Source organism: Candidozyma haemuli (assembly GCF_002926055.2).
Source record: "Candidozyma haemuli strain B11899 chromosome Unknown D_2014730914, whole genome shotgun sequence".
Taxonomy (NCBI): Eukaryota; Fungi; Ascomycota; class Pichiomycetes; order Serinales; family Metschnikowiaceae; genus Candidozyma; species Candidozyma haemuli.
In genome coordinates this window covers 1635508-1662006 of record NW_020289911.1, presented here as the reverse complement: position 1 = coordinate 1662006, position 26499 = coordinate 1635508, and the positions used below count along the sequence as shown (strand labels likewise).

At 45.0% G+C, this 26499-nt stretch overlaps 9 protein-coding genes and 2 non-coding genes across 11 annotated transcripts; 7 read left to right on the top strand and 4 right to left on the bottom strand. All coding sequences in view use genetic code 12, as the record gives it.

Annotated features, from left to right (window-relative positions):
- Nucleotides 1–928: 928 nt before the first annotated feature.
- CXQ85_003145 (uncharacterized protein) lies at nucleotides 929–3940 on the top strand (the record flags this gene model as incomplete). Its single annotated transcript, XM_025486798.1, has 1 exon — nucleotides 929–3940. The coding sequence occupies one exon, from the start codon at nucleotides 929–931 to the stop codon at nucleotides 3938–3940; it is 3012 nt and encodes a 1003-aa protein (XP_025344348.1).
- Nucleotides 3941–4033: 93 nt separating this feature from the next.
- On the bottom strand, nucleotides 4034–4106 carry CXQ85_003144. Its single transcript has one exon. It is a non-coding gene; the product is annotated as a tRNA-Phe (tRNA).
- An 8-nt stretch (nucleotides 4107–4114) lies between these two features.
- CXQ85_003143 lies at nucleotides 4115–4187 on the bottom strand. Its single transcript has one exon. It is a non-coding gene; the product is annotated as a tRNA-Arg (tRNA).
- Nucleotides 4188–4947: 760 nt separating this feature from the next.
- CXQ85_003142 (uroporphyrinogen decarboxylase) lies at nucleotides 4948–6089 on the top strand (the record flags this gene model as incomplete). Its single annotated transcript, XM_025486797.1, has 2 exons — nucleotides 4948–5034; nucleotides 5088–6089. 2 exons carry the CDS (start codon nucleotides 4948–4950, stop codon nucleotides 6087–6089), a joined length of 1089 nt encoding a protein of 362 aa, XP_025344347.1.
- A 169-nt stretch (nucleotides 6090–6258) lies between these two features.
- Nucleotides 6259–8012, top strand: CXQ85_003141 (uncharacterized protein; the record flags this gene model as incomplete). Its single annotated transcript, XM_025486796.1, has 2 exons — nucleotides 6259–7945; nucleotides 7966–8012. 2 exons carry the CDS (start codon nucleotides 6259–6261, stop codon nucleotides 8010–8012), a joined length of 1734 nt encoding a protein of 577 aa, XP_025344346.1.
- A 46-nt stretch (nucleotides 8013–8058) lies between these two features.
- RDH54 (DNA-dependent ATPase) lies at nucleotides 8059–11215 on the bottom strand (the record flags this gene model as incomplete). Its single annotated transcript, XM_025486795.1, has 2 exons — nucleotides 8059–10929; nucleotides 10988–11215. 2 exons carry the CDS (start codon nucleotides 11213–11215, stop codon nucleotides 8059–8061), a joined length of 3099 nt encoding a protein of 1032 aa, XP_025344345.1.
- Nucleotides 11216–15983: 4768 nt separating this feature from the next.
- CXQ85_003139 (uncharacterized protein) lies at nucleotides 15984–18041 on the top strand (the record flags this gene model as incomplete). Its single annotated transcript, XM_025486794.1, has 1 exon — nucleotides 15984–18041. One exon carries the CDS (start codon nucleotides 15984–15986, stop codon nucleotides 18039–18041), a length of 2058 nt encoding a protein of 685 aa, XP_025344344.1.
- A 408-nt stretch (nucleotides 18042–18449) lies between these two features.
- Nucleotides 18450–22397, top strand: CXQ85_003138 (tRNA methylation protein; the record flags this gene model as incomplete). Its single annotated transcript, XM_025486793.1, has 1 exon — nucleotides 18450–22397. The coding sequence occupies one exon, from the start codon at nucleotides 18450–18452 to the stop codon at nucleotides 22395–22397; it is 3948 nt and encodes a 1315-aa protein (XP_025344343.1).
- Nucleotides 22398–22646: 249 nt separating this feature from the next.
- Nucleotides 22647–23648, top strand: CXQ85_003137 (uncharacterized protein; the record flags this gene model as incomplete). Its single annotated transcript, XM_025486792.1, has 1 exon — nucleotides 22647–23648. The coding sequence occupies one exon, from the start codon at nucleotides 22647–22649 to the stop codon at nucleotides 23646–23648; it is 1002 nt and encodes a 333-aa protein (XP_025344342.1).
- Nucleotides 23649–24081: 433 nt separating this feature from the next.
- On the top strand, nucleotides 24082–26059 carry PSO2 (Pso2p; the record flags this gene model as incomplete). The annotated part of the gene is made up of 2 exons (XM_025486791.1): nucleotides 24082–25976; nucleotides 25999–26059. 2 exons carry the CDS (start codon nucleotides 24082–24084, stop codon nucleotides 26057–26059), a joined length of 1956 nt encoding a protein of 651 aa, XP_025344341.1.
- Nucleotides 26060–26110: 51 nt separating this feature from the next.
- Nucleotides 26111–26416, bottom strand: RPC11 (DNA-directed RNA polymerase III core subunit; the record flags this gene model as incomplete). Its single annotated transcript, XM_025486790.1, has 1 exon — nucleotides 26111–26416. One exon carries the CDS (start codon nucleotides 26414–26416, stop codon nucleotides 26111–26113), a length of 306 nt encoding a protein of 101 aa, XP_025344340.1.
- Nucleotides 26417–26499: the final 83 nt, after the last annotated feature.

Genomic DNA, 26499 nt, shown 5'->3' with positions numbered 1-26499 from the left:
GGTAAAGGAGGTTTAATGGATCTTTTTTTTTCCAGTATATATATCATCTTTTGTGTGTTGTTGGTCACTGCCTGCCTTGGCTGATAAGAAGAAGGACACCAAGTCAATGCCTCTATTTTAGGGTTCTGTACATCAATTGGAGCAATTGAGAGTGTAATTATTGACTTCTATTGCTCTACTCCTTTTGACCACTATCTGTGTCCTCTGTGTATATTACTTACTGACAGCTTCAGCTTCTCTGATAAGGCCCTTTCGCAGCCATTCAATCAGCCGTACCATCACCACTAAAGCCATCCAAGGTCAATGCTAGTTATTTTTTAAGTTATCAAACCGCTTGTCACTTATTCAATAATATGAAGCAAAGGTCAAAAGTGGAAAATCTATGGTGCTTCTATTTATGGCCCAGCCACTGATAACATATACATACACTATGTTAAGGCTGTAGATAAGGCCCGGTTGCAGTAGCACCACGTTCGCCCAACCAAAGAGATTTCTAGATAAAAAAGACGAAAAAAAAGCAACCTTTTTACAATATAGAACCATCCTAAATTTCCCACCCCTTATCTTCTTCGCTAGAATTTACTGTGGCTGTACATGGCTCTACCAGATCTGATATCTTCCCTTATGGCCTCATACATTCCTCACGCTAACAAACATACTACCTCTTTCTTACACAAAAAACACATCTACACATAACAAAAACCAAAAAGCATCAAAACAACAACCACACCAAACGATTCCAAACACTGCCCCACTTCACCAAAACACAACCTCTCCTATTACTACCGTTCCCAGTGTTTACCATTCCACCCTAAATAAGCGTGGTGCACGGGTGTCAACACAACCCTCCTCACATCATAAATACTACACCAACCAGCAACCCTTACAATATCCTACTCCATTCTCTGTTGCACCGTCTTCCGATTCAATGGCTTCCTCAATTGCGCTGCCTCGAAATAACGGCACCGACAGCCCCAGGACGCCCCAGCCTCAACTGACCCAAAACAAAAGACATGCTACTCCACAGTACCATGGGGCCAAAAAGCCATCCCAGGCGAACTGGTTTGTGAGGCTGTTCAGGTCGATTTTCCGCTACAGAAAGACGACATTGACGTTTTTGGCGCTTCTAGTTTTACTCGCTACAGTGTTGCTTCTGCACTTTGACAACTCCTTAGAATACTCCGTTTCCTTGCCTACGGATGACCTAGAGAAGAGCATCTTGGACTCGCTGTGGCTCCACCTTCAGGTGATTGCTCGTAAGAAGCATACGTATACTTCCAAGGCAAACGATGAGGTTCACGATTATCTCGAGGATGTCGTTAAGAGCTTCGTTGCCAGAAAGGAATGGGCTGAGCATGATAACGACTTGAATGGAACAAACAAGATCATGTACCTGGCAGAGCAGCAGGGTGGCGACTTGGTAACGTACTACGAGAGCAACAACGTACTTGCACGTATCAACGGTACCAACCCAAACTTGCCTGCCCTCTTGCTTAGTGCTCACTTTGACTCGGTTCCTTCCTCGTATGGTGTCACTGACGATGGTATGGGTATTTCCTCTCTCTTGGGTGTTCTCGACTACTTGACATCCAAGAAGGTCGACCAGCCCGAAAGAACCATCATCTTCAACTTCAACAACAACGAGGAGTTTGGCTTGTATGGTGCTAACGCGTTCTTGTTCCACCCTTGGTCTGAACAAACCAAGTACTTCCTCAACTTAGAAGGAACTGGTGCTGGCGGTAAGGCAATTCTTTTCCGTGGAACGGACTACGGTATCGTCAAGCACTATAATGCCGTTAGATACCCATTTGCTTCTTCCATCTTCCAGGAAGGCTTCAACAACGGCCTCATCCACAGTGACACAGACTATACCGTTTACTTACGTAAGGGTGGTCTTAGAGGTCTTGATGTTGCTTTCTACAAACCTAGAGATCTTTACCACACTGCAAAGGATAGCATCGCCAATGTCAATATCTTGTCTCAATGGCACATGTTGTCTACAGCATTAGACTTCACTAATGAGTTGGCCTTCCGGTCGATTGGCTTGGACTCTGATCCAGAGAGTCAGAAGCAAAATGCAGGCTACACATCGTTTTTCAACACATTCTTCCTTATCTCAATTGATACCGTGGCTGTTCTCAACATCATTCTCTTGGTGTTGGTGCCATTGTTGAGTTTCCCATTGTTGTTCTTTATTTTCAGGTACAAGAAGAGCTGGGATGTGAACTTTGTGAATGTGATTAAGTTACCATTGTCACTTATCGTGTCCGTTGTTCTCTTGAACTTCATCACGGATGTGATTTTCGTTCCGCTTAATCCGTTCTTGATTAACAACTCGAAGGGGGTGTTGATATCTACATTGTTTTCCCTTTTCTTGCTTCTTAACTACGCTGTTTTGAATGGCTTGAACGCAATTCTTAAGCCATTCAAGGGCCATTTCCACGATGAGAAGCTTATCAGTATAATTGAGATTTCTTTCCTTACTTGGATTGGCTTACTCTATTCGACTATCTTGCTTCGCTCCGAGTCCGACCATTCTGGAGAGTTCCACATTGGCTTCCTTTTCTTCCTTCAAGCTTTGGCTGCTGTGATCGGTTTACTCGGCTGGAACTTCAAGAGAGCCCCTAAGTCCGAAAACAACCAGGAAGAGTCTGCACCACTTTTGGGAACATCGAGTGAACATCATGACCAGGAGTATGAGAACACGCATCGCAACTATGGCTCACACGAAGACGAGTCTGTTGAATCCTCTTCCTTGTCGTTAGGCTCAGGCTTCTCAGAGCATTGCGAAGAACACGAGACAAAATCCTTCGGCTACGACTGGCTTATTCAGTTCCTCATTGTTGTTCCATTGTCCTCCTATATCATCTACAATAACGGCTACCTTGTCTTGGATGGAATGGACAAGCTGTTCCAGGAATCTTTGGCAGCACAGAACCTCGTCTATGTATTTGCTCAGGCGTTTGCCGTTTTCTGGGCTGCTCCATTCTTGCCATTTATCTTCAAGCTTAACAGAGTGGTTGTCCTTCTTCTTGCTGTTGCTTTGATCCAAGGTATCTTTGTTATCAACTTCACAAACCCATTTGACCAGGCAAACCCACTCAAATTAAGGTTCTTAGAAACTCTTGACTTGAATGTGACGCCAGCAACCAACTCTGTTCAGGTATACGGTCGTGATGACTCCTTTGTTGAGAACATCTTGCGTGATATCCCCTCCGTTAAACAGCAGGGCGCCAAGGTCAGCATCGAATCCATTGGCGACGGAAATGCTGTCTATGAATATCCATCCCAATGGGAACCAATTATTGCTCCTGGTGTTAAAGATGTGCACGACTATTTGAAGATTGATGTGCTCAAGAACTCGTCGTCCGAGACGAGCTCTCCATTTGGCTTGCTCACAGGAGAGATCCGCCTTCTTGCACCCAAAAACAGAAACTGTAGAATTGACTTCAACGTTTCTGATTCTGTCACCAAAATCTTCGATACCATGTCCAAGCCAAAGCAGTCGCCAGTTAGAACTGCAATTGTCTACAAAGAAGGCGCCGAGAAGAATTCTTCCACACCAGGATACCTCATAAACGGTATTCCAGAAGGCTTCTCTAGAGATTCAGACGGAAACTACTTGTACAAGGATTTCAACGGTATCAAGACCATCCAGTTGAACAAGCTTGACTGGGACAAGGAATACCACTTGGCTTTCCAATGGGTGCCTGATGTCGTTGACTCTAGTGCCGTTGAAGCCTCCAAGGTAACCGTCAAGAAGCTTGGTATCAATGTACAATGCTACTGGAGTGAAACAGGATATGTTGCAGACAAGAAGAGTGAAGTTAAAGAGAGGATTCCCGCATATGATGAGCTTCTTCACTACTCGCCTAACTACGTGAGTTGGGCCAACCGGGAACGTGGCTTGGTTTCTGCGACTAGATATGTTGAGATCTAGATGGGCAAGGCGTTTGGGATATGTAATTTAATAAGTTAATGATAAGTATTGCTTTTTTTGATTAGTTTAAGATGCAAAAAATAGCAAAAAGTATGCGATTTCTGTGGATCGAACACAGGACCTCCAGATCTTCAGTCTGACGCTCTCCCAACTGAGCTAAAACCGCATAGAAAGAACCCATGCCGGGACTCGAACCCGGAATCTTTTGATTAGAAGTCAAATGCGCTAACCATTACGCCACACAGGCAGATTTTGATGGGTTAGAAATGGCGCTTTGCTGGTACATTCAAGATGGAATAACGTTAATATAAGCAAGGTTTTATTATTCTACTAGATTTATTATAGCGTTAGTAATATGCTGTAGAAATTTGAGCCAAAACAAACACCGGTGGAGCGAGAAAAATGGTATTTAGTGTTTAGCGTCTCTGGTAGCCATTTTAAACACTTTAAAAGCATGCCATGGCGTTTAGCATACCCGTCTTTACCTAAAAGACTCCATTAAAAGTATACTTTCCATCTCCATCTCCCCAGAATCGTTCAATCCAGCGTCACAGGCCTCCAACCAACATCTCAACTCAGAGACCACCCAAAGGCTTGGCTGCATTTTAAACCTCCATAGTAACACAACCCACACCCCTTTTCGAAATCCCCATTAATTTTTTTTTTTTTTAATTGTTATTTTCTGTCCAATGGTGGAGCTCAAACTGACTTGCTACTCGTGGTTCGCAATTTGCAACCATTTCGAAGGGCCCATTCAATCTGACCAGAGCAAAGTGGTTTAGACAAACAAAAGAAACAGTCAAATTCCTGGAATATCCAGGACCAACCCAACCAAAATCCAGCCAAATTTACCCAAAAATGACCGATTTGACGGGGGATTGCCAGTCTTATATAGACCGTTGGAGCCCCATGACACCCGTGCACCATTACGACGCATACCCTCTCTGCCTTTAGATTCCCCCAGAACCGTTAAACTACCAGAACACTTCCCCTTCCGCTACCAAAACATGCCTTCGTTTGAACCATTGAAAAACGACTTATTATTAAGAGCCGCCAAAGGCGAAAAGGTCGAAAGACCTCCTATTTGGATCATGGTATGTGCACTCTCCAGAACCCTTCCATATTGCTCCCAGTACTAACTTTTCAGAGACAAGCAGGTCGTTACTTGCCTGAATATCATGAAGTTAAAGGAGGCAGAGACTTCTTTGAGACTTGCAGAGATGCAGAGATTGCTTCTGAGATCACCATCCAGCCAGTAGACCACTTCGACGGTCTTATTGATGCTGCCATTATCTTCTCTGATATCTTGGTGATCCCACAAGCTATGGGCTTTGAAATCAACATGATCGAGGGTAAAGGTCCTGTTTTCGCTGACCCTTTGAGATCTCCAAAGGACATTGAACGTATCAACTTGAAGCCAGACGTGGTGAAGTCTTTGGACTGGGCATACAAGGCCATTACGCTTACAAGAACCAAATTGAAGGGTAGAGTGCCATTGTTGGGTTTCTGTGGTGCTCCATGGACGCTTTTGGTGTACATGACTGAGGGTCAGGGCTCTAAGATGTTCCGTTTCGCCAAGCAGTGGCTTTACGAGTTCACCAAGGAGTCTCACCAGTTGCTCCAGGCTGTGACTGACGCCTGTATTGAGTTCTTGGCCCAACAGGTCGTTGCAGGTGCTCAGATGTTGCAGGTGTTTGAGTCTTGGGCCGGCGAGTTGGGCCCTCACGAGTTTGACGAGTTCTGCTTGCCTTACTTGCGCCAGATCGCTGCTAAATTGCCAAAGAGACTTGAGGAGCTCGGCGTCAAGGAGAAGATCCCACTCACAGTGTTTGCCAAGGGTGCTTGGTACGCTTTGGACGAATTGTGCGAGTCTGGCTACGACACTGTGTCGTTAGACTGGCTCTACAAGCCGGAAGACGCCGTCAAGATCGTCAATGGCAGAAGAATCACATTGCAAGGTAACTTGGACCCAGGTATCATCTACGGTTCCGACGAGGTGATTTCGCAAAAGGTCGAGCAGATGATCAAGGGATTCGGTGGCGGCAAGCAGAACTACATTGTCAACTTTGGCCATGGTACCCACCCATTCATGAAGCCCGAGAAGATCGAGCACTTCCTCAAAGAGTGCCACCGTTTCGGCTCTGCCTAAGACTCATAACGACACCAAAAAACAAAAAAAAATCGCCACCAATGACTCATTCTTGTGTAAATAATGTATCATAGACTCCATGTTGCAGCCATTCGATGGGTGTGCACAGACGCCTCCATACATCACCAGTAGCTATAAAGCCGTGCTTTCCCACTTTTTTCAAGCAACCATGACTTCTTTGGCAAAAGACGATTTGTACATCTTCTCCTTAGGAGAGGAAGTTGTGAAAAGCCTTAGTTTGCTTCAGTTCGATGAATCGGCCGCCGTGGTTGAACCCAATGAGCAACCTTCGTCTGAGTCTGCCAAAGATGATTCATCCAGTGGCGAGAACGTCATTGTTGACCCAAAAGCAGACACTGAAAAGTCCAAAGACTACTACAAATCTGACCTTCATAGACTCAATTTGAAGAGACAAGTCAATGGTTTGCCCCCGTTGACCGAGGAGGAGTTCGAGAACCTACTTGAGACACAGTCGTTGGAGAGTATTTCAGGGTCTGAAGAGAGTGAGAGTGAAGAGGAAGATGAGTCGCTGAAACTTAATACGATCTTTGAACAGCTCTCGACGAAAGATGATGACGATGAACGCAATGTCAGTCACATGAACACGAATTCGCCATACATTCTCTTCCAGTCTCCATTGGTGGATCAGGGTAAGGCATTTGGCATGTACAAGGCATTGTTCTCGAAGGGTGCCTTGGATTCTGGGAATGTGGTTGAGGAGGTGACTCACATGTCTTCGGAACCAAAGAAGCTGGGTACTTCGGTGCTTCTAATGATTGGCGGTGGTCACTTTGCTGGTGCCGTCATCTCACATACCCCCAAGAGCATGAAGGGCCTTGCGCCAAACCACAAGATTTCAAAACAAGAGCAACAGGTGAATGTGCTACAGTCAAAGACTTTCCACAGATACACCACGAGAAGAAAGCAAGGTGGCTCGCAGAGTGCTTCTGATAACTCCAGAGGAAAAGCTAACTCGGCCGGTTCTTCGATCAGAAGGTACAACGAGCAGGCTCTCCAGCACGAGGTGCGTGAGCTACTAGGGTCATGGAAGGAGTACTTGCAGAAAGCTGACTTCATATTTATTAGAGCAAATGCAGTTGCCAATAGGCGTGCTTTGGCAGGTTACGAGGGTGCCCCATTGGCTGCTGACGATAAGAGAATTAGAAACTTTCCTTTCACGACAAAAAGAGCGACCCTTTCGGAATTGAAGAGAGCATGGATCCAACTTACATATGTGCAAGTTGTTGGTCTTCCGAAGGCAAAGAAGGTGCCTTTAAAGAGAGTTGATCTTTCGAAGTCACAGAGAAACACGCCGTCGCCAGCCCCAGAGCTTTCTGAATCTGATAAGCATACGAAGGAGATAATAGCTTTGCTCAAGAAACTGAAGGCCCCAATGATGATCAACTACTTGAAGAAGAATGGCTTGGATGTAAATTTTGAGTTCACTCCTTCAAATCAGCATGCCCACGCGCCCACGCCTCTACACTATGCTAGCTCGCAGGGCCTTCATCACATGGTTCAGGTCTTGTTAGTCAATTTGAAAGCTGATCCTACGATTCTCAATGCAATTGGAAAGACTGCAGCTCAAATGAGCTCGACGCCGACTGTAAAGAAGACGTTTCAGATTGCAAGGCATAATCTCGGTGAAGACTATACAGATTGGAGTGCTGCAAAGGTAGGACCTGCTAGGTCAAAGGAAGAGGTGGCCAAGGAAGAAGAGCTGGAGAAGAAACAGCAAGAGGCCCAAAACCGTCGTTTAATAGAAGAGGAGCTCGCGAAGAAGACAGAGATGGAACATAAGAAGCCTACGTTCTCGTCCGGTGGCACCCTTGGTGGAAACAAGACGATACAGAGCCGTCCTTCTGAGACCAGCGAGTTGACAGAACAGCAAAAGACGAGACTAATGAGGGAGCAGCGTGCTAGAGCAGCAGAAGCAAGAATGAAGATGCTTCTGGGAAAATAAATTAATCTATAAGTAACCTTGGGTGACGTGAGTAAAGACGTAAGTTAATAGCTTCTCACGCTTAAGCTTTTGTAGTAACCTGTTCACGACCTCGTCCTCGACATCAGCATCTGAGGAACACTCTTGTGGATCAAAGTGCTTATAATGAGACAATGCCAATCTGATAGAGTTTTTCTTTGCGCTTTCGTCTGGAGCCATGTTGTGGAGGTCCAGAGCACTCATCCATCCCAGAGACGGTAACTCATCTTCATCAGTTTCAGTTTCTTGGGTGTTTTGCTTTTGTGATGACTCAAGGCTCTCGCCAACGCCCATACATGGACAATCAATCAAATCGTGAGTATTGCAATTGGTATCAGCAACATTGAAGAGGTCTCTTAGATCTTCAAAGTCGAAGATGTTCAGTGATGATTCAGACTTGTCGTCTAGAAACATATCACTGAGGGTTCCCTTCATGAGTTGTCGTTGGAAGATCTTTTCGTCGATACAACCTGTGGTGAATAATCTGTAGATGTAAACAGGCTTCTTCTGCCCATCTCTATGGATTCTGGCCATCGCTTGAAGATCTACCGACGGATTCCAATCATTGTCAAAAAGGACTAGCCTGGAAGCACCGACAAGGTTTAAGCCCACTCCACCTGCTTTGGCCAGAAGAAGAAAGACTGTAAATCCTGGTGACTTGTGGAAATCGACAACCAACTTGTCTCTCATATTGCTTGCACTGGAGCCGTCAAGTCGAACAAACTGGATATTAAGTTTCAGCAAAACATTAGCAAGAAAATCTAAAGTTTGGGTGAAGTTCGAGACAAGGACAGTCTTTTCCTCACGTTTTTGGAACTCAAGCAAAAGAGGTACAAGAACATTGACCTTGCTGCCAGTAGTTCGCGTGGTAAGCGACGAAGGGTCAAGTTCTTTCCTTGCATCTGCGCCTAAAAGCGTGTTAAAGAATGTATCTTTTGCAAGCAAAGATGGAGAATTACAGATCTTTCTGTAGACCATTATAAGTGCTAGCACATCGCGAGGATCAGAGTTCATGAGGGCATTAAAGTTGGAAGACCCAAGCACTAGCTTAAACAATGATTTCTGTAGTTTTGTAGGCGGGCAGAAAAGCAAGACGTCTGTCTTCTTTGTTAAGAAAGTGCTGATCACACTTTGTGTTCTCCGAAGAGTGAACGTCTTTGTTATCTCAATAAGTTCATTGGATATTTTTCTGCCCTCCTTTATCATGTCTCTGCTTCGACAATTAACATCACGAGCACGAAGAATCGGTTTACCGAAACGTTTCTGGAAGTCACTCAGGGAACCGAGGATGCCGGGGTTGATAAAGTTAGCGATTGTGTAAAACTCATTCAAGTCATTCTGGATAGGCGTACCTGTAAGCACCAACCTCATTTGAACGCCGAGTCCATCTAGCAATTTGATCACCTTGCTGCTGTTGTTCTTTAAACGGTGGCCTTCATCGCAAACTATCAAATCAAAGTCAACAGTCGAAAGCTCCAGAGCACACAGCAACAGCTTTTCGTACCCCATAATGAGAACCTGGTATACGTTCGTTCTAGCAAAGCCTGTGATATCTTGCTTATCCTTAGCTGGCGACTGGTTCTTTCCGTTGAGTGCAAGAACGCCAATACGGTTGACATCTAGCCATTTGGCAAACTCTTTTCTCCAATTATCAATAAGCGACACTGGACAGCATACCAAAACTTTCAGTGCATCCAGATTCTTATCAGGCGATACACTTTGTTTAAGCAACATCCAGATAACAGTGATGGTCATGAGGGTCTTTCCTAGACCCATCTCGTCAGCTAGAAGAACACCCCGCTGGCCGTCTACACGGCGACCAAGAAGACCGTCATAGATAAACTGAACGCCTTCTCTTTGATGGGGTCTAAGAAAGCGAGTGAGAGATGGGTCAACGACAACTTTGGAACCTTCTTCTTCGTTTAAGATGAATGCCTCGCTCGAAACAGGTCTTGGACCCTTTGCAACATATGGAGATTTGAAAGCGGTAGGAGCAGCGACGACCGGTTCAGGACGAGGCTCAGAGGGCATAACTGGTTTCAGATCACCTTCATCATCTACTTCAGCCTCATACTGCCCCAAGACCAAGACTCCCGAAGTATTGGTATTTGAAGATCTTCCCAAGATTCGTAGCGTCCCATTACCCTTAGTATCAGCTTTAAGAACAATATCTGAATCCAGGACATAGACAAACCCGTCTCCTTCCCAGGACTTGTTCTTCTTAGTGGATCTCTTTCTCCATTGGACAGACAAACGCCGAGAACCAGACTGGGAGGCCGCAACAGCACTCGCTGGTCTGTTTATATCTAGTTTAAGCCTTTTGAGGCCTGCCCTTTGGCCTGGTTTCTGAGAAGGGTCCTGGGACGAGCGTCGTAGGCCCTGGCTGGGTGCTGTAGAGGCTAAGGGTGCCTTGGATTTGCTCTGAACAGAAGCAGAACGTGAATTCAGCCCCTTGGAGCCGTTCTGAAAAGGCTCAGTGGAGTTCTGGGAGTTCTGGTGCTCAGGGTCACCACCTGGGAGCGAATCACGATCAACACCAGACGCGTCCTGGCTCTTTCCAGAGCCAGCGTCATTATCTGGGCTCTCAGATACATCAACATAATGCTGCTGACTCCCCTTAGCCCTCTCTGACACGAATCCATCCCGTTCTCCCGCTAATCCAGGCTTCTGTCTGGCGTCCCCAGCTTGTTTACCTTTCGCAAGCTTCGCCGTAGCCGAACCAGCAGCACCCATCTTGCTAGATAAACTCCCAGAGGACTCTGCCAGCGAACCAGAGACGCCTCCACCGTCATCCAACCGCCGTGGCGGCTTGAACTTCGAAACTCGGCTGTTTCGATACATGTTACTACAAAGTGCGAACTGAAGCATTATCATATTACATATTAAGCAAGCGAAGATCTCATCTCATCTTCAAAACAAAGTTGCCGAGCGCCTCCTGGGAGCCTGTCAAGTAGTATTTTCCTCTAGAAATCACAAATGGCACGTAGCCAGGCAAACACGAGTAGATGCCCCAGCCGACAAACGAAAAGAACGAAAGGATAAATAGGTGCAACATCATTTGCTCTCTGCTTGTAAGCATATAGAAGGGGAAGAAGTGGTAGTACGAGTCGTACATTTTTCTGCTTGTGGTGATGTGGGTGGTCATGATGGGAATATTAGGTGGGGTTCTAGGGGAAAGAGCGTGGGAAAGAAGGAAAGGATATGGGTGCTTATAAAGGGTTTCGGTTAGGGAAGTTCGTGATACTTGACTTTTTGCGCACCACTAAGGGAATGCAGTTTGCGCCTCTCCCCCAATACATTTCAGGACTTTTCCGTAAGGAAACAGTCAAAAAAAGAAAAAAGGAAGTAAAAGTAACATTAACTCAATGACCAGCGTTTCATTGGTGCAATTTTTTTCCAATTTCCCTGGCTTTTCTACTACATCTCAGTGTCTCAGTACCTCTGCTGGTTCTCATGGGGTAGTGAAAAATTCCGCAACCGGGCTGGTTTTGTGGTACTAATTACCGCTTCCGAGCCACCGTTCTGGATTTACCGAGAGGAGGTCCCCTGAACGGCTCGGCTAAATTCGTAATTATTTTAAATGGTTGTTCGACTGCTGGAGCAGGCCACGGGTCAGCCCAGATGACCGGAGAAATGGCCAGTGCCGGAAGAACTAGCCGAGGGTGGACTGGCTGCAAATGACAAGAACAGAGAAGGCTTTTTTGAACCTGAAACGTTGGAAAGCATTTTATTTCACACCCCTTCCTCTTTTAGTGTAAGGGCAGGGCCCAGGAATAGGTAATACTTGGCTGGTCTGGTTTGCGTTCCGGGACTGGTTGCCGCTTTAGCCCACTCTGTGGCTTCAGTGCGGAATCCACGAGGTTTAGTGGTTCAGGGTGGTTATATCGGCCACGTAGTCGTAGTGGGTGGGCGTATTGGGTTGGAATTTTCGGTTGGAGTGTGATTCCATTGTGAATATCGAATGGCTTGTGATTGGGCAGTGTGGATGGGTGATGGAAGCTGTGGTGAGGTACCAGCATGGAACAGGCCCCAGTGGGGCCAGGCAATCTCATGGATATACATGTCATGACCTTGGAAGGCTTCCAAGATGCTTCTAGGAGCTTCTGGGTTAGTTGTTCTTCCTTGAGGTTCGGTGTTTTTTGAAGTGATGCCTAGTGCCTCATAGTGGGGAGATTAATGACGAAGTATAAGGTTCGGGAGATACCCATCGGCGATAAAGCTCCTAATGATAGGAACCGGCTTTTAAAGTGTCTCTTGATGATGACCTTGTCGTTTCGTGATTCACTGGGAACCCTTAACTCGGGCCTAACATGTTTCATTTAGTAACGCTGTCCAAAGATCTTCTGATGCTGACTGTGGTTTCCAATTTGAATACTTTCTCTTCTAATAGGGTCAGTCTCTTTAATAATCTCCTATGATTAATTATTCACCGGTTCGACACTTAAATCACCAGTCATGTATCCTTGTGGACACATTTTTCAAACAAAATCATTAGAAAAGCCACGTTTTGATTTGAAATCCGAAGAATTAATCCTTAGTTTCCAGTGATAACCATAACCGGCATCAAGGCTTCAATAATTAATTAATTGCTACCATTTGGGCTTTATTGGTCCCCTTGTTCTAAATCATGTCGTAATCAGGAACAAGACTCATGGACTGATTTCCACACCAGCTGCTTCATAGTGGTCAAATTGGAACCCGGAAAATTCACATTCAACCTTTGATTTCGGTGGAAATTTTCAACGGCCCTTCTTTTTTGCTGCTAGCAGTCATCGGTACTCCAGACTCTGGCTTCCCCGGGTGATATCCAGCCACAAAACCATCTTGAAGGAAACTGCTGTCACCCTGGCTGGTTTTGTGCAATTTTATCCTGAGAGCTTATTGGATTCACTGGCACAAGACCAGAAGCTGTTTTGGTGCCGTTCGATGTACGCCAGAGAGCACTTCTGCAGCATCGTAACGCCATCTCTTTTCAGAATGCCTAGCGGCAGAAACGATCGATCAGGCGATTCTCTGAAGTAATGCTACACGTTAGAAGGAAAGAACAGGCATATCTATGTTTTTGTGGACCATTACGCAAGTCCACCCAGGCGCACTACGACTATACCCAAGAACCGTTCATTTTGGCCTAAGCAACTCCTGGTTTAGTGGCTTGAAGTCTATCTAGCTCAACAGACGCCCCGCATATACAGATGGTATCGGCATGGCGCAAATAGGCGACACTTCTAAAGACTAATACTGTTTACCGAGACACAGAAAAAAGAAGCCTCGTTTGTTGAAACAAGGGATGGTGCGTGGGTACCTCGAGGGGCACCAGGACACAGGGAGGTTCGCTGTCATCATATCGATTTCTATTCGCCAGTGGAATGCTGCATCGTCAATGCAGCCTCTTACCTTCTTTTAAAGACATTTTAGGGTCTCCGAACCACGGGATGCTAATTGTGGCATCGCGATGAAGTAGAGCTTCCCAGATTAATCAGAGACAAAGATTAAAGTATTAAGTTACGTGGAAAATAGTTTACCCGAAGAATTGTTCCGGTGACTGTCTTTTTACTTCCAACTGTAGTTGGTCCAGGCAAACAAAAAAATCAGAAAATGAAAGAAAATCGTGGAAATTGGAGTTTCCAGACCAACCAGTATCATGGCGGCACCAGTGATATTACCTTCTTCCATAAACTTCTGGTGCTGTATATTCGTAGTCCGGGATTCCAGCCAGTAGCAAACCGCTGGCTTCCATGGAAAAACTCCCCTTCTACATTGGGCGACATCTTGCAGATTGACAGCGTGAAGCGTATGGCAAAGCGCAAATCGTGGTAAATCAGTAACGTGGAATTCATAGATTGCCTTGGACAAAAGCTTTAGGGTTTATCATGACAGGTGCCAAGACTCTTGTGCCCAACCCAAAAAGAACCACTAAGTAACGCCCAAACGGTGTTTTCTGGAGTTATCCACGGCAACTTGACAGTTCGAGTGAATTTTGCCTGAATTGTACCTGTTTCCGAAAATAATCCTCATGCATGGCTCAAAACCTTGACACTCCCACTTGTGGCATTGCGGCAGTCGAGACTATCCTAGGTTGTGGGACAATGCAAAAGAAAGCAAATTAACTCAACTTCAACAAAGCCACATCCCACGGTGGGGAGCAATTATCTTGGTTTGTCGTTTTTTCCCGGAAAAATCAAACCCTAGCTTGTCAAACTACGCCCTTGGACCAGTCTACGCCGTTTACCGGAGATAGCTGGTGTTCTCGAGATTTGAGGCAACGAACCTGCTTTGACAGGACTTGTCTTGTGTGCTACAAATTTTTTCTTGGTTTTGTTTTCTGCATGTCCATATGGGGCGGTTTGGTGCCGCATCTCCTGAACGCACACAAAACTGGCGAAAACAGGTACTTGACTTTGCTTTGTGGTGCAAACCCGTTTTGTGTAACTTGTAAGGGTTTTTCCATCTTCCGCAGTTTGTCCTAAGATGATCAAGATAAGTCGGTTGGCGAAAAATGGAGCGATGAGATGAACGAAGATTTTTACGCTGGTTAAGAAGAAGTGAAAAATAGGTTGAACTTGGAGTTATTTACCACACAATTGGCCCGCCCAGGAACGTTTGGAGCCGTTCGTTTCTCCGGATTTATACCTCGCGTCTGGTGTGTGTCAAGATGCTGTCAGATATGTCAATTTTTTTCTTGGCCCACTGTAAAATGCCACCTAACCTGAAGACACCACCCACAGTAACTCGTGTATTTTCGAGACTGCCGTACGGGTCCTGCGTTATTTCGAGAAGAAAAAAAAAATAACAAAAAAATAACGAAAAAGAAAAGCGGCACCCGAATGGTTTTACCGATGTTGTTTAAACCTTGTTCGTGCATGGCCATTGGCTGGTTTGTCTAAGCTGGTGAGGCTGGCAAATCTGTGTAGCGCTCAAATGGACGTGTAACTGAAAAATGACACGGCACGGCACCAAACGAGTCGTACAAAGCTTAACAAAAACACAAGTCCCACCTCTCTTGCTCAACCATATCGGCTGGTTTATGAGCCGACCATGTAGCCAGGCGTCATAGGCCACAAAAAAGCCTCTACCACAAGCCAAAACGACACAAGCGTCACAGGGGGCTAAAACCAACATTATCTGATAACGGGGACCATTCCTTCACAACCCGTCGCACATCCTTAAACTTTTTTTTTTCTGGCCACTGGTGGCACTTGTCGGCATGTAAGCGCCCTACAGCACACATGAATTGCGCTCGTGGTGGATAAACCAAGATTGCAATCGAGCATTATCTCATGGCAATACGAGGTGTCAAGTGAAACTGCCAGGAACGAAGGGTTAGGGAACTTCCTGGTAGGCTTTAACTCCGGGGAAAAACCCCAGCGGCGCTGATAACTCCGCGAGTGGTGGCTTGTGAGGCTATTGGTTATTTCTCGCTTAACTACCGGAAAAACGTCTTGACGTTTTATGCTGCGTTCTCGCCCCACCTCACCTGTCACTGGACTGCATATACCCATCAGTTTGCATTTGCCCATGCACTGTCTGCAGCTGATCCCGCTTGGGCTTTCCAGTGCATTGGTGCTGATGCATATTCTTGACTCAAAACCGTTGTTCCTGTTTAACATCACAGTGTGGAAAAGAAACCAAGAAGCTTTACTTTTTCCTTCACCTGCTGCCGTGATTGGCCCCCGGGTTAATTTTGTGCATAACTCCATCCCGCAGACCAACCCTGCAAGTTTTTGATAGGTTGCAGGTGAATGGTGAATAATCTTACGGCACAAATGGCTGCAAAGCCCGAACTCGGTTTGGCGATATTTCTGCCACACTCCATCGGTGGCCTTACTGATCGGATCTGATATTTAAGTTCGTCCATTTCCTCCCTTTCTGATGGTTTTTTGTTTTTTGTTTTTCATCAACAAGCCTATTCCACTATGTCTGCTCCAGTGAACAACCAGTCTGGATCTGGTTCGACTTCTATTGAGCCAAAGGAATCTGCTAACAAGGCCCATTCTCTCTCTTCGGATGAAAAGTTGAACGCCATTCGCTCTCACGATGAGAAGAGCTACCGTGCTCAACACGATACCTCTTCCGATGAGGAGATCGTCAGTGGTTCGACCAAGTCTTTTGGTGTCAGGAAGAATGAGCTCTTGTCTGAGCACTTCAAGACTCCAATTGCTTGTGTCACTCTTTACCTTTGCTTGTTCTGCAGTGCTTATATCTTCACCTTGGATACTCGTATCAGAAAGGTGCTTACAAGTTATGCTACTAACGGTTTCGCCAACCACTCTCTTTTGTCTACTGTTTCCGTTATCAGATCTGTGATGGCCGCTGCTTCTTTGCCATTTTTCGCTAGAATGTCTGATATCTACGGTCGTTGTGAGTTGCTTTTGGTTGCTGTGCTTTTCAAGGCTATTGGTTCTCTTATCGAATCCCAGGCCTACGATGTTCAGAGATACGCTGCTGGTGCTGTCATCGATGCCTTTGGTCAGGCTGGTATCAAGGTCATGTTGCGTTTGGTGATGTCTGACAACTCCAAGATGAACTGGAGACTTTTCGCCATCTCCATCGTCACTTGTCCTTACATTATCAACACCTGGGTTTCTGGTAACATTGTCACCAACTTGACTGACAACTACTCCTGGAACTACTCCATCGGTATGTGGGCTTTCATCTTCCCTATTTCCAACATTCCTCTTTTCATCTGCTTGGTCTGGACCAGACTTAAGTTGCGCAAGCAGGAGGACTGGCAAGAACTTTGCCAGGAGGAGAAAGAATCTTACACTGAGATGAACGAGCACCTTGAGAAGCTTGAGAGAAACAACCAGGCTTCTGGTATCAAGGTGTTTTGTGTCAAGACTTACTACTACTTGAAGGAGTTCTTCTGGATTTCCGACATTGCTGGTATTGTTCTTTTCGTTATTTGTGTTGGTTTACTTTTGGTTCCATTGACTCTTGCTGGTGGTACTACTTCCAAGTGGAAGGAGGGTTACATTATTGCTCCATTGGTTGTTGGTTTCTGTATGCTTCCTTTCTTCGTTTTGTGGGAGCTCAAAGGTGCCAGACACCCAATCGCTCCATTCCCTCTTTTGAAGGACCGTGGTGTTCTCGCTGCCATGACTGTTGGTTTGTTCTACAAGTTCGTCTACTTGATGCCTCACGACTACATGTACCCTGTTTTGGTTGTCGGTATGAACGCTTCTAAGACTGCTGCCACCAGAATCGGTTCTTTGAACTCTTTCATGATTGCTGTTGTTGGTCCAATTCTTGGTTTGATTGTTGTCCGTGTTAGAAGAACCAAGGGTTTCATTCTTGCTGGTATCTCCCTTTGGATCGTCGGTACCGGTATGCTTTACTACTACCGTGGTACTAACGACGGTATTCATTACCAGAGATTTATCGACGGAGTTGTTGGTGCTATGATTGTCTTCGGTTTCGGTTCTGGTTTGTTCGCTCGTACTATCGATGTCTCCATCCAATCTTGTACCGATCACGAGTACATGGCCTCTGTCACTGGTGTCTACATGGCCACTTTCAAGATTGGTTCTGCTTTGGGTGACTGTGTTTCCGGTGCCATGTGGACCCAGAGAATGTACGACGAGATTGTCAAGAAGATGGAAGAGCTCGGCGTTGACACTTCCTTGGCTGACAAGGCCTACAAGAAGCCATATGACTTTATCAAGGTGCACGAATGGGGTACCCCAGCTAGACAGGCTGTTGCTTGGGCTTACGCCGATGTCCAGAGGCTCTTGTGTATCGTTGGTCTTTGCTTGTGTGTTCCTATGTTCATCGCTGGTCTTTGCTTGAGAGACCACAAGTTGGCCAAGGTCCAGTCCATGGATGCTGAGAACTGTGGTGGTGAACTTGGACCAATTGGTGATGCCAGACAAATCAAGGGCAAGAACTACGTCCAGGTGAACTCTTACGATGATGACAAGATCTTCAAGTACTTGAAGATTTGGTACGGTAAGCTTAGAGGTACTAAGGCCTAAGGTTTGCTTATATTTCTCCCCCAACTAATGTTTTAATTTGTATTTAGCGGCACATGCCTTCTTTTTTAATTCGAAGTTTGCCCATTAACGCATTGTAGTAAAAAAAAAAAATACCTTGGCTTTGTCAAATTCATCCAATTCATGGTTCTTCTAAGCTTTCCAGCCTTTCGCAGCCAAATGTGATTTACTTATAAACTGCACTAAAAATCCTTAGAGGTCTGTAAAATCAAAAATAAGCTACCAGCCGATTAAAATGCGCTCTTTAAACGACACGGTACCTTTAAAACATCAAATTTCGCCGCAGATGCCAATTTACCATACTATGTTTCCTACTGCAATTTGGTGATGCCTACACGTGACCTCCATCACATGTCTTTTATCGTAAGGAAGCTCTATACTACTTCAGCCATGGGTAAACGAAGGGGGTCCAAAAGCTCCAGGGCTATAGCCGAACTCAAGAATGAGCTCATTGCGCTTACTCCATCCGAAGAAACCTTAGATCCTCACTTTTTATCCATAAGAAGTCAACTTTTCCACGCCTTACATGGGGGAGCACACGATGCAGTTAAGAGAAACACCCAGGGAGCAGATGCGCTTCTGATTTGGTACTTACGAGCAGTTCAAGCTATCAAGGCAGGAGCGGATGCTTCAGTAATACCCAAGGAAGAAGTGCTAACGGATGAGGTGTTCAATTGGGCGAAAAAGCGCCTTAGCTTCTCACATACTCCCCAAGCAAATGCCGGGTTGGCTCTTCTACGAAGGGTTATCCACCTCTTTAATGTATTGGACGCTAATAGAGGTGCCGAATTGTGTGGCTCATGGGCTTCAAGGATGTTCCAAAGCCAAATGAACAAAAAAGAGCACTTCCAGATCATAGAACTATTGGCCAAGGAAGGCTCTGATGTATCCCAAAGGCTTCGGGTTTCACATCCTCATTTCATTGAAACGCTCCTTTCCAGCCTCGACTCCGGGGCCACCGCCAATGCTGCATCCAAATGTCTTGCGGTTATATTGCAGAACCTTCAACAGTCCTCTTCAGAGACTGATTTCGTTAGTTATTGGGCAGAAAGCGTTATTACAGGCCTCCAGAATCCCAAGCTGGCACCCAACATTACACAGCATCTTCTTCCGTTACTTTTACGGTTGACTCCCGACTCGGTTGATATTCTCATCAAGAACCATATATCAAGTTCACAACCTGTTGTCTTGCTTTCTGTACTTAACGTCAGTCAGAAGCTAGCAAAGTCTAAAGACCCAGTGGATAGCGGACTTTTAACAGAAACTGAATTATATGAACTTCTTGTTTCGGACACTGAAAACATTCGACTTTCTGCTTTACAACTTGTCGTGTCCACAATAAAGACTAGCCGTGAACCCTCCGAACACATTCATAAAATGCTCAGCGATGAACGCGTACTTGATGGATTTGTCGAGGATTCGAGGTCCCCAGAAACAAGGGATGCTTTCTCGTCTACCATAAGAAAAGCTATAATTTCATTGAAAGACTGTTATATTCATAACCTAGCATCTTCTCCTGAAAGAACGAAAAGTACGTTAACTCTTCTCAAGGACAATTTTTTCCTGTGGATTTCTCCAGCTTCAAGCTACATGCTGCTTCTTATAGCTTTTGACTTCTTCGAAGTGCTTGTTGAAGAGGAGTTTGACGGTATAACTCGTAAGGCAAAGAATCAAGGTCTGCGTCAGGCCGTATTCGAGATATACGACGATGAATTCATTTTAAAGCTTCTTCACTTTTCGACCAACAACTATGAAGATATTCGGAGAAAAGCACGCAAGTTGCTTGAGCGATCCCCTCGCAGTCTTCCGTTCGATGTCCAAGATGCGGTGTCTCAGGATCATTTTGACAATGCATTCAAAGCATTAGAATCTGTTCAGGGACGAAAAAGTGATGAGAACGTTAATTTGTTGATGCTCTATGCTTCTTACTATTACCGTGAACCGAAGCTGTTTACCGACTTTCTCAGTCTTGCTCAAGATAAACTTAATAATCTTGGTGCAACTTCTCCTCATGGATATTACTCATTCTTTGCTAACATATTGCGAACCTACCCCGGGTTTATTAACGAACATTTAGACTCTTCAACCGAGTGGATAATTTCACTTCTCTCCTCGTGTCAAAAACTGTGGGACAAATACAAAGCAAACACGACCTTCGAGACACTTGAAGACAGCGAAGGTATGGAAGCTTCCTCATGGAGGGCCGTCCGTGAGTCAGCTTTATTGTTGGATACTATCATTCAGCTCAACTCTCAGTATGACATATTGACTAAGAAGGATCTTTTGAGCGCATGCGAGCTTGCCAGAGACCAGCTTGGTAACATAACACACAGAGGTGTGTTGTCATCTGTGTTTAATACTTATGTTTCCGGATGTGTTGCTTGTCTTAATGACGAAGAGTTAGCAACTTGGCCTGATAGATGGCTCGATGAAAGCTTGGAACTTGTGAAAGGGAAGACACAATTTGTTTCGAGAAGATCAGGCGGACTTCCTTTTTTGATCACTGGAGTGTTAAACGCCTATACAAAGAAATCCAACTACCAAAAATTAAGTTACGTCATGGATGAACTTACTAGCCACACGAAGGCTCCCTTGAAAGAGGAAGAAAGAGCTAAGAGCGGGTTCCCTCAAGTACACGCGTTCAACTGCATCAAACATTTATATCTTGATTCGGTTTTGTTTCCATATGCTCGACGCTATTTGGAAGATGTACTTGAACTTTCTCTTCGGAGCATAAATTCACCAGAATGGTCCATAAAGAATGCCGCGTTGATGCTCTTTAGTGCAATTATAAACAGAGTGTTCGGAACGAATATGGTCAATAATCAGCCATCAAGAATGGATCTTCCAGAGCTCTCCGATATGTTTCCTAGTTTCGAAGGCACAGTCAGAGAATTTCTCATGGATTTTGATGTATCTGTGGAGAGCGCACTCTGTATCTTGACAATCCTCGAAAGAACAGAAATGGACGTTACTGACGAATATGGGCTGCTGTTAGTCAATTTAGTCCAGGATTACTATTTGGAACATAAAAAATGGAAACTCAGAAAAATGGCAGCTCGCGTGGTGCCGAATATGCTAGATCTGATGGAGACTGACGAACTTTTTAATATTTTCCCCGAAGAAGCCCAATGGTATAATGCGAACAATTTTCATGGGTTTCTCCTTCTATTAAAGGATATTTCTAGCAGATCAAACTACGACGATAGAGTTGAAGTATTGAGTCATGCGTTTGACATGCAGTTGAAGGGTCAACGCTGGCAACTTTTCTCAGCTTTTTTGGACTTGATCCCGGTCATTCCTAAATATATGGCTACCCAGTTAGGAAACTTCTTTTGCCATCATATCGTTCAAAGATCAAAGTACCCACATGGTGCAAAACACACAACACTAGCAAAGTTGTTACGTCTGCTCCACGCATATCACGAAAGCGAGGGAGAACTAGGAAATGCAGAAGATGTCATACTTCTTGGTCTTTCAGATGAGGCCTATGAACTCCAGCAACTGGCTATTGAATGTTGCAGGAGCCATCAAAAGCTCAGTCCTGATTTAATTCAAGCCTTGCAAGATGTGATCACCAATCCGCTGACATGGACCCTAGTTCGTGTTGATGCAATGAAGCTCCTAGTAGATAACGGAATATTCACACAAGTTAATGTGCCAGACATCGAATGGTCATATGAGCTTCAAGTGCTTTGTCTTGTATCACAGGAGAAACCTGGCGCCCGTGAGCTCCAGAAGGTTTTGCATCCAAGCCAGGAAGAAGACTCTAGGCTTCTTTGTGTCGACTCAATTTCCAGAGCTATATCGAATGCTGAGAATTCGGTGTATGTTGATGATCTTACGGTTTTATTATTGTTATCTTGTCGTGGAGAATCAAGAGCTGTACGTCGCAGAGCTGCTGATACCTTGTGTCAGATCTTCAACCTCTCAAAGGATTACAGCACTTCTTACATTTTCAAGAAAGCTATTGAAGCCCATGGTCCTTTCGATGTCCTTGAAGGGTCTATCCTTCACGACTTCCTTTATCTGTATAAGGAAGACTTTGAAGAGTTCGCCAAAAAGGAGGAGTTCGATCTCGACAGAGACGACCTATACATGAATGAAGTAAGATTACACCGGGAGTTATCTAGTGTGGTCTCAAAAGACAACTTGCAACACGACACTGATAGCCTACTTCAACTCATTGAGCAAAAGTCATGCCTCAAAGCATGGGAATATGATTACCTGTTTGACACTGGATTGAACAAGTTCATGCATTTGGCAGGAGAGGACGATAAAAAGAGAGTGAAAGCGGCTCTTGACTCGATCAAGTACTCCTACACCGATTCTGTCTAGGCCTGAGCAGTTCATTTGCAGCCATTCATCAAGTATCATGACATTCAAAAAAAGGAATAGAAAAGTAAAAGCTTATAAATAGAACAGCATAATTAACTTAAAATTAACCAAATAATTAAGGACGCCTTAGTTTAGGTCCTCTCTTACTTACACCTCCAACCTTACCACTCAATGCGCATGTAATCCATTCCATATCAACTCATCGCACTACACTATATAAATCATCAACATCCCATAAAAGCCCCAAACATGTCGGAATTTCCCCAGCTATGTTCTGACTGTTTACTACCAGACTCAAAAAACATCAAGATGATTCGTCAGCCAGCTGGCGAAGAGTGCAAACTATGTACTCGTCCCTTTACCGTATACAGATGGCCAGGACCTAAAGGACACAACAGAATGAAGAAGACCATCGTTTGTGGCACTTGTCTGAGAGTGAGGAACTGCTGTCAGAGCTGTATGGTTGATGTTTACTTCAAGATTCCTTTGGAGATCAGAGACGCTGCGTTGAAGATGGCAGATATAGAGAACCCATACTTGATGGAACAGAGCCAGAACCGAGAAGTGAAGGCGCTTATGGCCGAGAAGAAGGAGAATAAGGGCTTCAAGACTGAGGGGCAACGTGAGAAGGCCCAGGAGATTTTGAATACGCTAGCTGAACGTCTTGGGAAACAGAAACCTGCTCCTATATCTTCCCCACATGAACAAGAGACAGCCACTGCTAAGGATCTCAGTAAGATTGTTTCAAAACTACCGTTTGGAGCAAATTTGGAGGTTCCTAAGGATGAGACGGTCAAATCGTTCTTTGTTTTTGGCTTTGACCCACAGATGCCTCAGTATGTGGTGAAAGACTACTGTGAAAAGGTGGTGGGCGGCTCGGTTTCTGTCAAAATGGCACACCGTGCCAGATGTGCATTTGTTACGTTTGGTTCGAGACAAGAAGCTGAGCAGTTTGGTGAAAAGTTGGGGACTGCCAAAATCAGCAAGTCAGACAAGACAGCAGCGCTTGTTATTCTAGATAAGAAGTACCCTGTACGTTTTTGCTGGGGCTCCCCAAAATCGCTAGGAACTACAGGGACCGAACAGGGTAAGATCGGATCGGTTGTTGTGAAGGTCATGAAACAGTTATCTGAGAAGGATGCTAGTGATAGACCTAAAAGGAAGAGAAGGAATGATAACACTGAAGTCGAAGCTGCGCCAAAGAAGGCTGTCAAGAAGACTTTTAACGCAGAGAGGGATATCGAGTTATAAACGTTATCAGGGTATAATTTATAGATAATGGGATACGGATAAGAGATGAATACTGAGTGTACTGAGTAAGAGTGATGAACGATATCCCTAGTTCATTGACCTCTATCACACTTAAAACAAAAGAGCAACAAAGTAACCAGCAATCTAGCGTCTTCATAAAAACAGAGAAAAATAATCTTCATCAGCAGTTCTTCGTACTCATGATAGTCCCTATACCAAGTACACTGAGTAGCAGCATTACACCATTTCGCAGCCATACATCAGGCTGAACCTACCATATAACCACCACACCATCACGACCTCCCAGAGTCTATAAGACCAAATACCTCATTAAGGAACCACTTCGTGGAAAGACACTTCCTTGGTTGCCCCTTTACAGTTCCTTCCAACCCGACATCCCACTACTTCCCTTCCTCATCACGTCACACGCGTAATGCCCTTCGATGGCCGAATACGTGAGTTTCCCTTGTTGGGCGTCGATAAGTTCAATACGAGCTGCTCATCTTTCCTTCTAACACATTGCCATGCCGACCACTTGGTGGGACTTCTTCTGCGGTCGTTTGGTGGCCTAGTGTACTGCTCTGAGGATACGAAGAGATTACTACTGTTGAAGAAGGAGTATCAACGCGTTTTACCGCTTCTAGAGACCAAGAAGTATCATGAACCTTTTGAGGTGGTGCTTGCGCCGTTGGGCTCGTCTCATGATTCAGAATATCATACTGTGACGGTCACAGTGACGTTACTTCCGGCTTATCACTGCTTAGGTGCAACTATGTTCTTGGTTGAATCTGAAACGAAAAGTGTGCTTTGTACGGGCGACGTGAGAGCAGAGGATTGGTGGAGAGCTTCTTTGAATACTTTTCCTGCTTTGTTTCCCTACTTGAATGGGTGCAAGACTTTGGATAATATCTATGCTGACATGACCTTCTCGTACCGTGGAGAGCCATACATTGAGATTCCACCTAACAATGCGGGTATTCACACGGCTATTCGGCTTCTAGAGGAGTTCCCTAGAGATCCAGAAATCGTCTATTCATTTCATGATACCACCTTAGGGTTTGACCAGTCTTGGGCTTTTATTGCCAGCTACTTTAGAGCAGCTCTTCATGTTTGCGACCCTACGCTACGGAATCAAATTGAAATAGTGGCCAAATCAGATACTGTCAATGGCCCTAGTTTGGCGGCAGCTATGGCACGTTATAACCAAAAGAACACTAAAAGAGGCATCTTCCATGTATGTCCTAAAGGATGCTCAGATGTCGATTCACTTTCAGAGGAACCGTACGTTGTGAAGATAAAACAATGCATTAATTTTAATATAATGGACTTGACAGGGGCATGCTTCCCGCTTCTGCTCGAGTCTCTTAGAGTGGATGAAAAGGCAAATTTAAAGATGCTCAGACAAACCAAGCTAGGCACCAGAATCTACAATCTACGGGATCGCGAGTGGGTGCTTCCCAAAGACGGCACTGAACTATTGCCTGCTGATATAAAGCTCATATTTTCGAGACATTCCTCGTTTACTGAAACAGCTAGGCTTGTTTCGATGTTCAGACCTAAACAGGTTTACCCCACAGAAGACCAAGGCTCTTGGCTAAATGGCTTTATGATGAGTCGTCTATTTGGCGAGTTCTGCCTGGGTCAAGAGTTTACCTTTGACAAAGAACAGCAATCGCTTTATGGGAAGCTACCCCCACAAGACATTATAGATAGACCAGTTGCTACCGTTGATCGCTGGAACGTGGATGAATGTAAGGAAGAAGAGAAGTTTGTGGAAGAAGTGAGCAAAGAAGAAAGTGTTGCACTAATCAATATTCGAAAAGTTGTCCAAGCATCTGCATTCATGAACAAGCGTTCTGCCGAAGACCAAGACTTCGTCAATAAGCGCAAAAAGGATTTCAAACTCCAGAAAATTACCGAAGGTCGTCGTGATATTTCATACAGAAAATTCATCGAGGAGCAGCAGCAAAAATACTACAAGAAGCACAATCTTCCTGGCTACAAGAGAGACTACGAGTCAGCAAAATACCAGCGCAAATTCGACTCCACTTTGGGAGGCTCTAGTGATTATGATACAGATAGTTGTTCTAGTCTGTCAGACATATTCCGTATGAAACGTCCAGCTGTGAATGAAAGTCCAGCGAGAAAGGTTTCCCATGATTCAAGCGTCGTGGATGAGACTCAGCCTTCACAACCACCGCAAGCAAGATGGAAAGCCAAACAGGGATCTTTCGTGGCATCTTCTTTCAACACTTATGAGGAGTCCTTGCGGCCCAAGGAAGCTGTCCTGCTTTCACAATCTTGTTCTCAAACAAGCATCCTTTTCCGGTCCGAAGAGGCACCCGACCAGGTCCAAATCGACCACTATTCTCGAAGACTTATCGAGGACCCAATGGCCTGGGGCAGCATGAGCCTCCAGTCGACCACGGGAAAATGCAAATAACAAATGAAACGAAGTAATGCTAATTTTCTCTCCATTGGTGAGAGCATTTGGTACACTTGAGGAAAGTTGTCATAGGCTCATCGGCAGATCTGATCTGTAACTGGAAAAAGTATGCCTTATCGTTGCCACATGAGTCCACTGGACACTGTGCTGTAGTTTGATCAACGTTATCCCAAGCACCGTCTCCACCCAAGACATCGTCAACTTCCTTTCTGGGTAGAACTTTGCGTTCAAACATCTGGAAACCCGAGATCCTGAACTCGTAAGGGCACGTGTTGCATTGGAGTCTGTTTAGCCCATCCTCACCATGCGACATCAAGAGCATGTTGGAGCAGTAGGGACAGAACGAGAGCATTCTGAATGGGGTTTAGTCACAGAGCTTGATGTGGAAATTCAGATCTGTAAGCC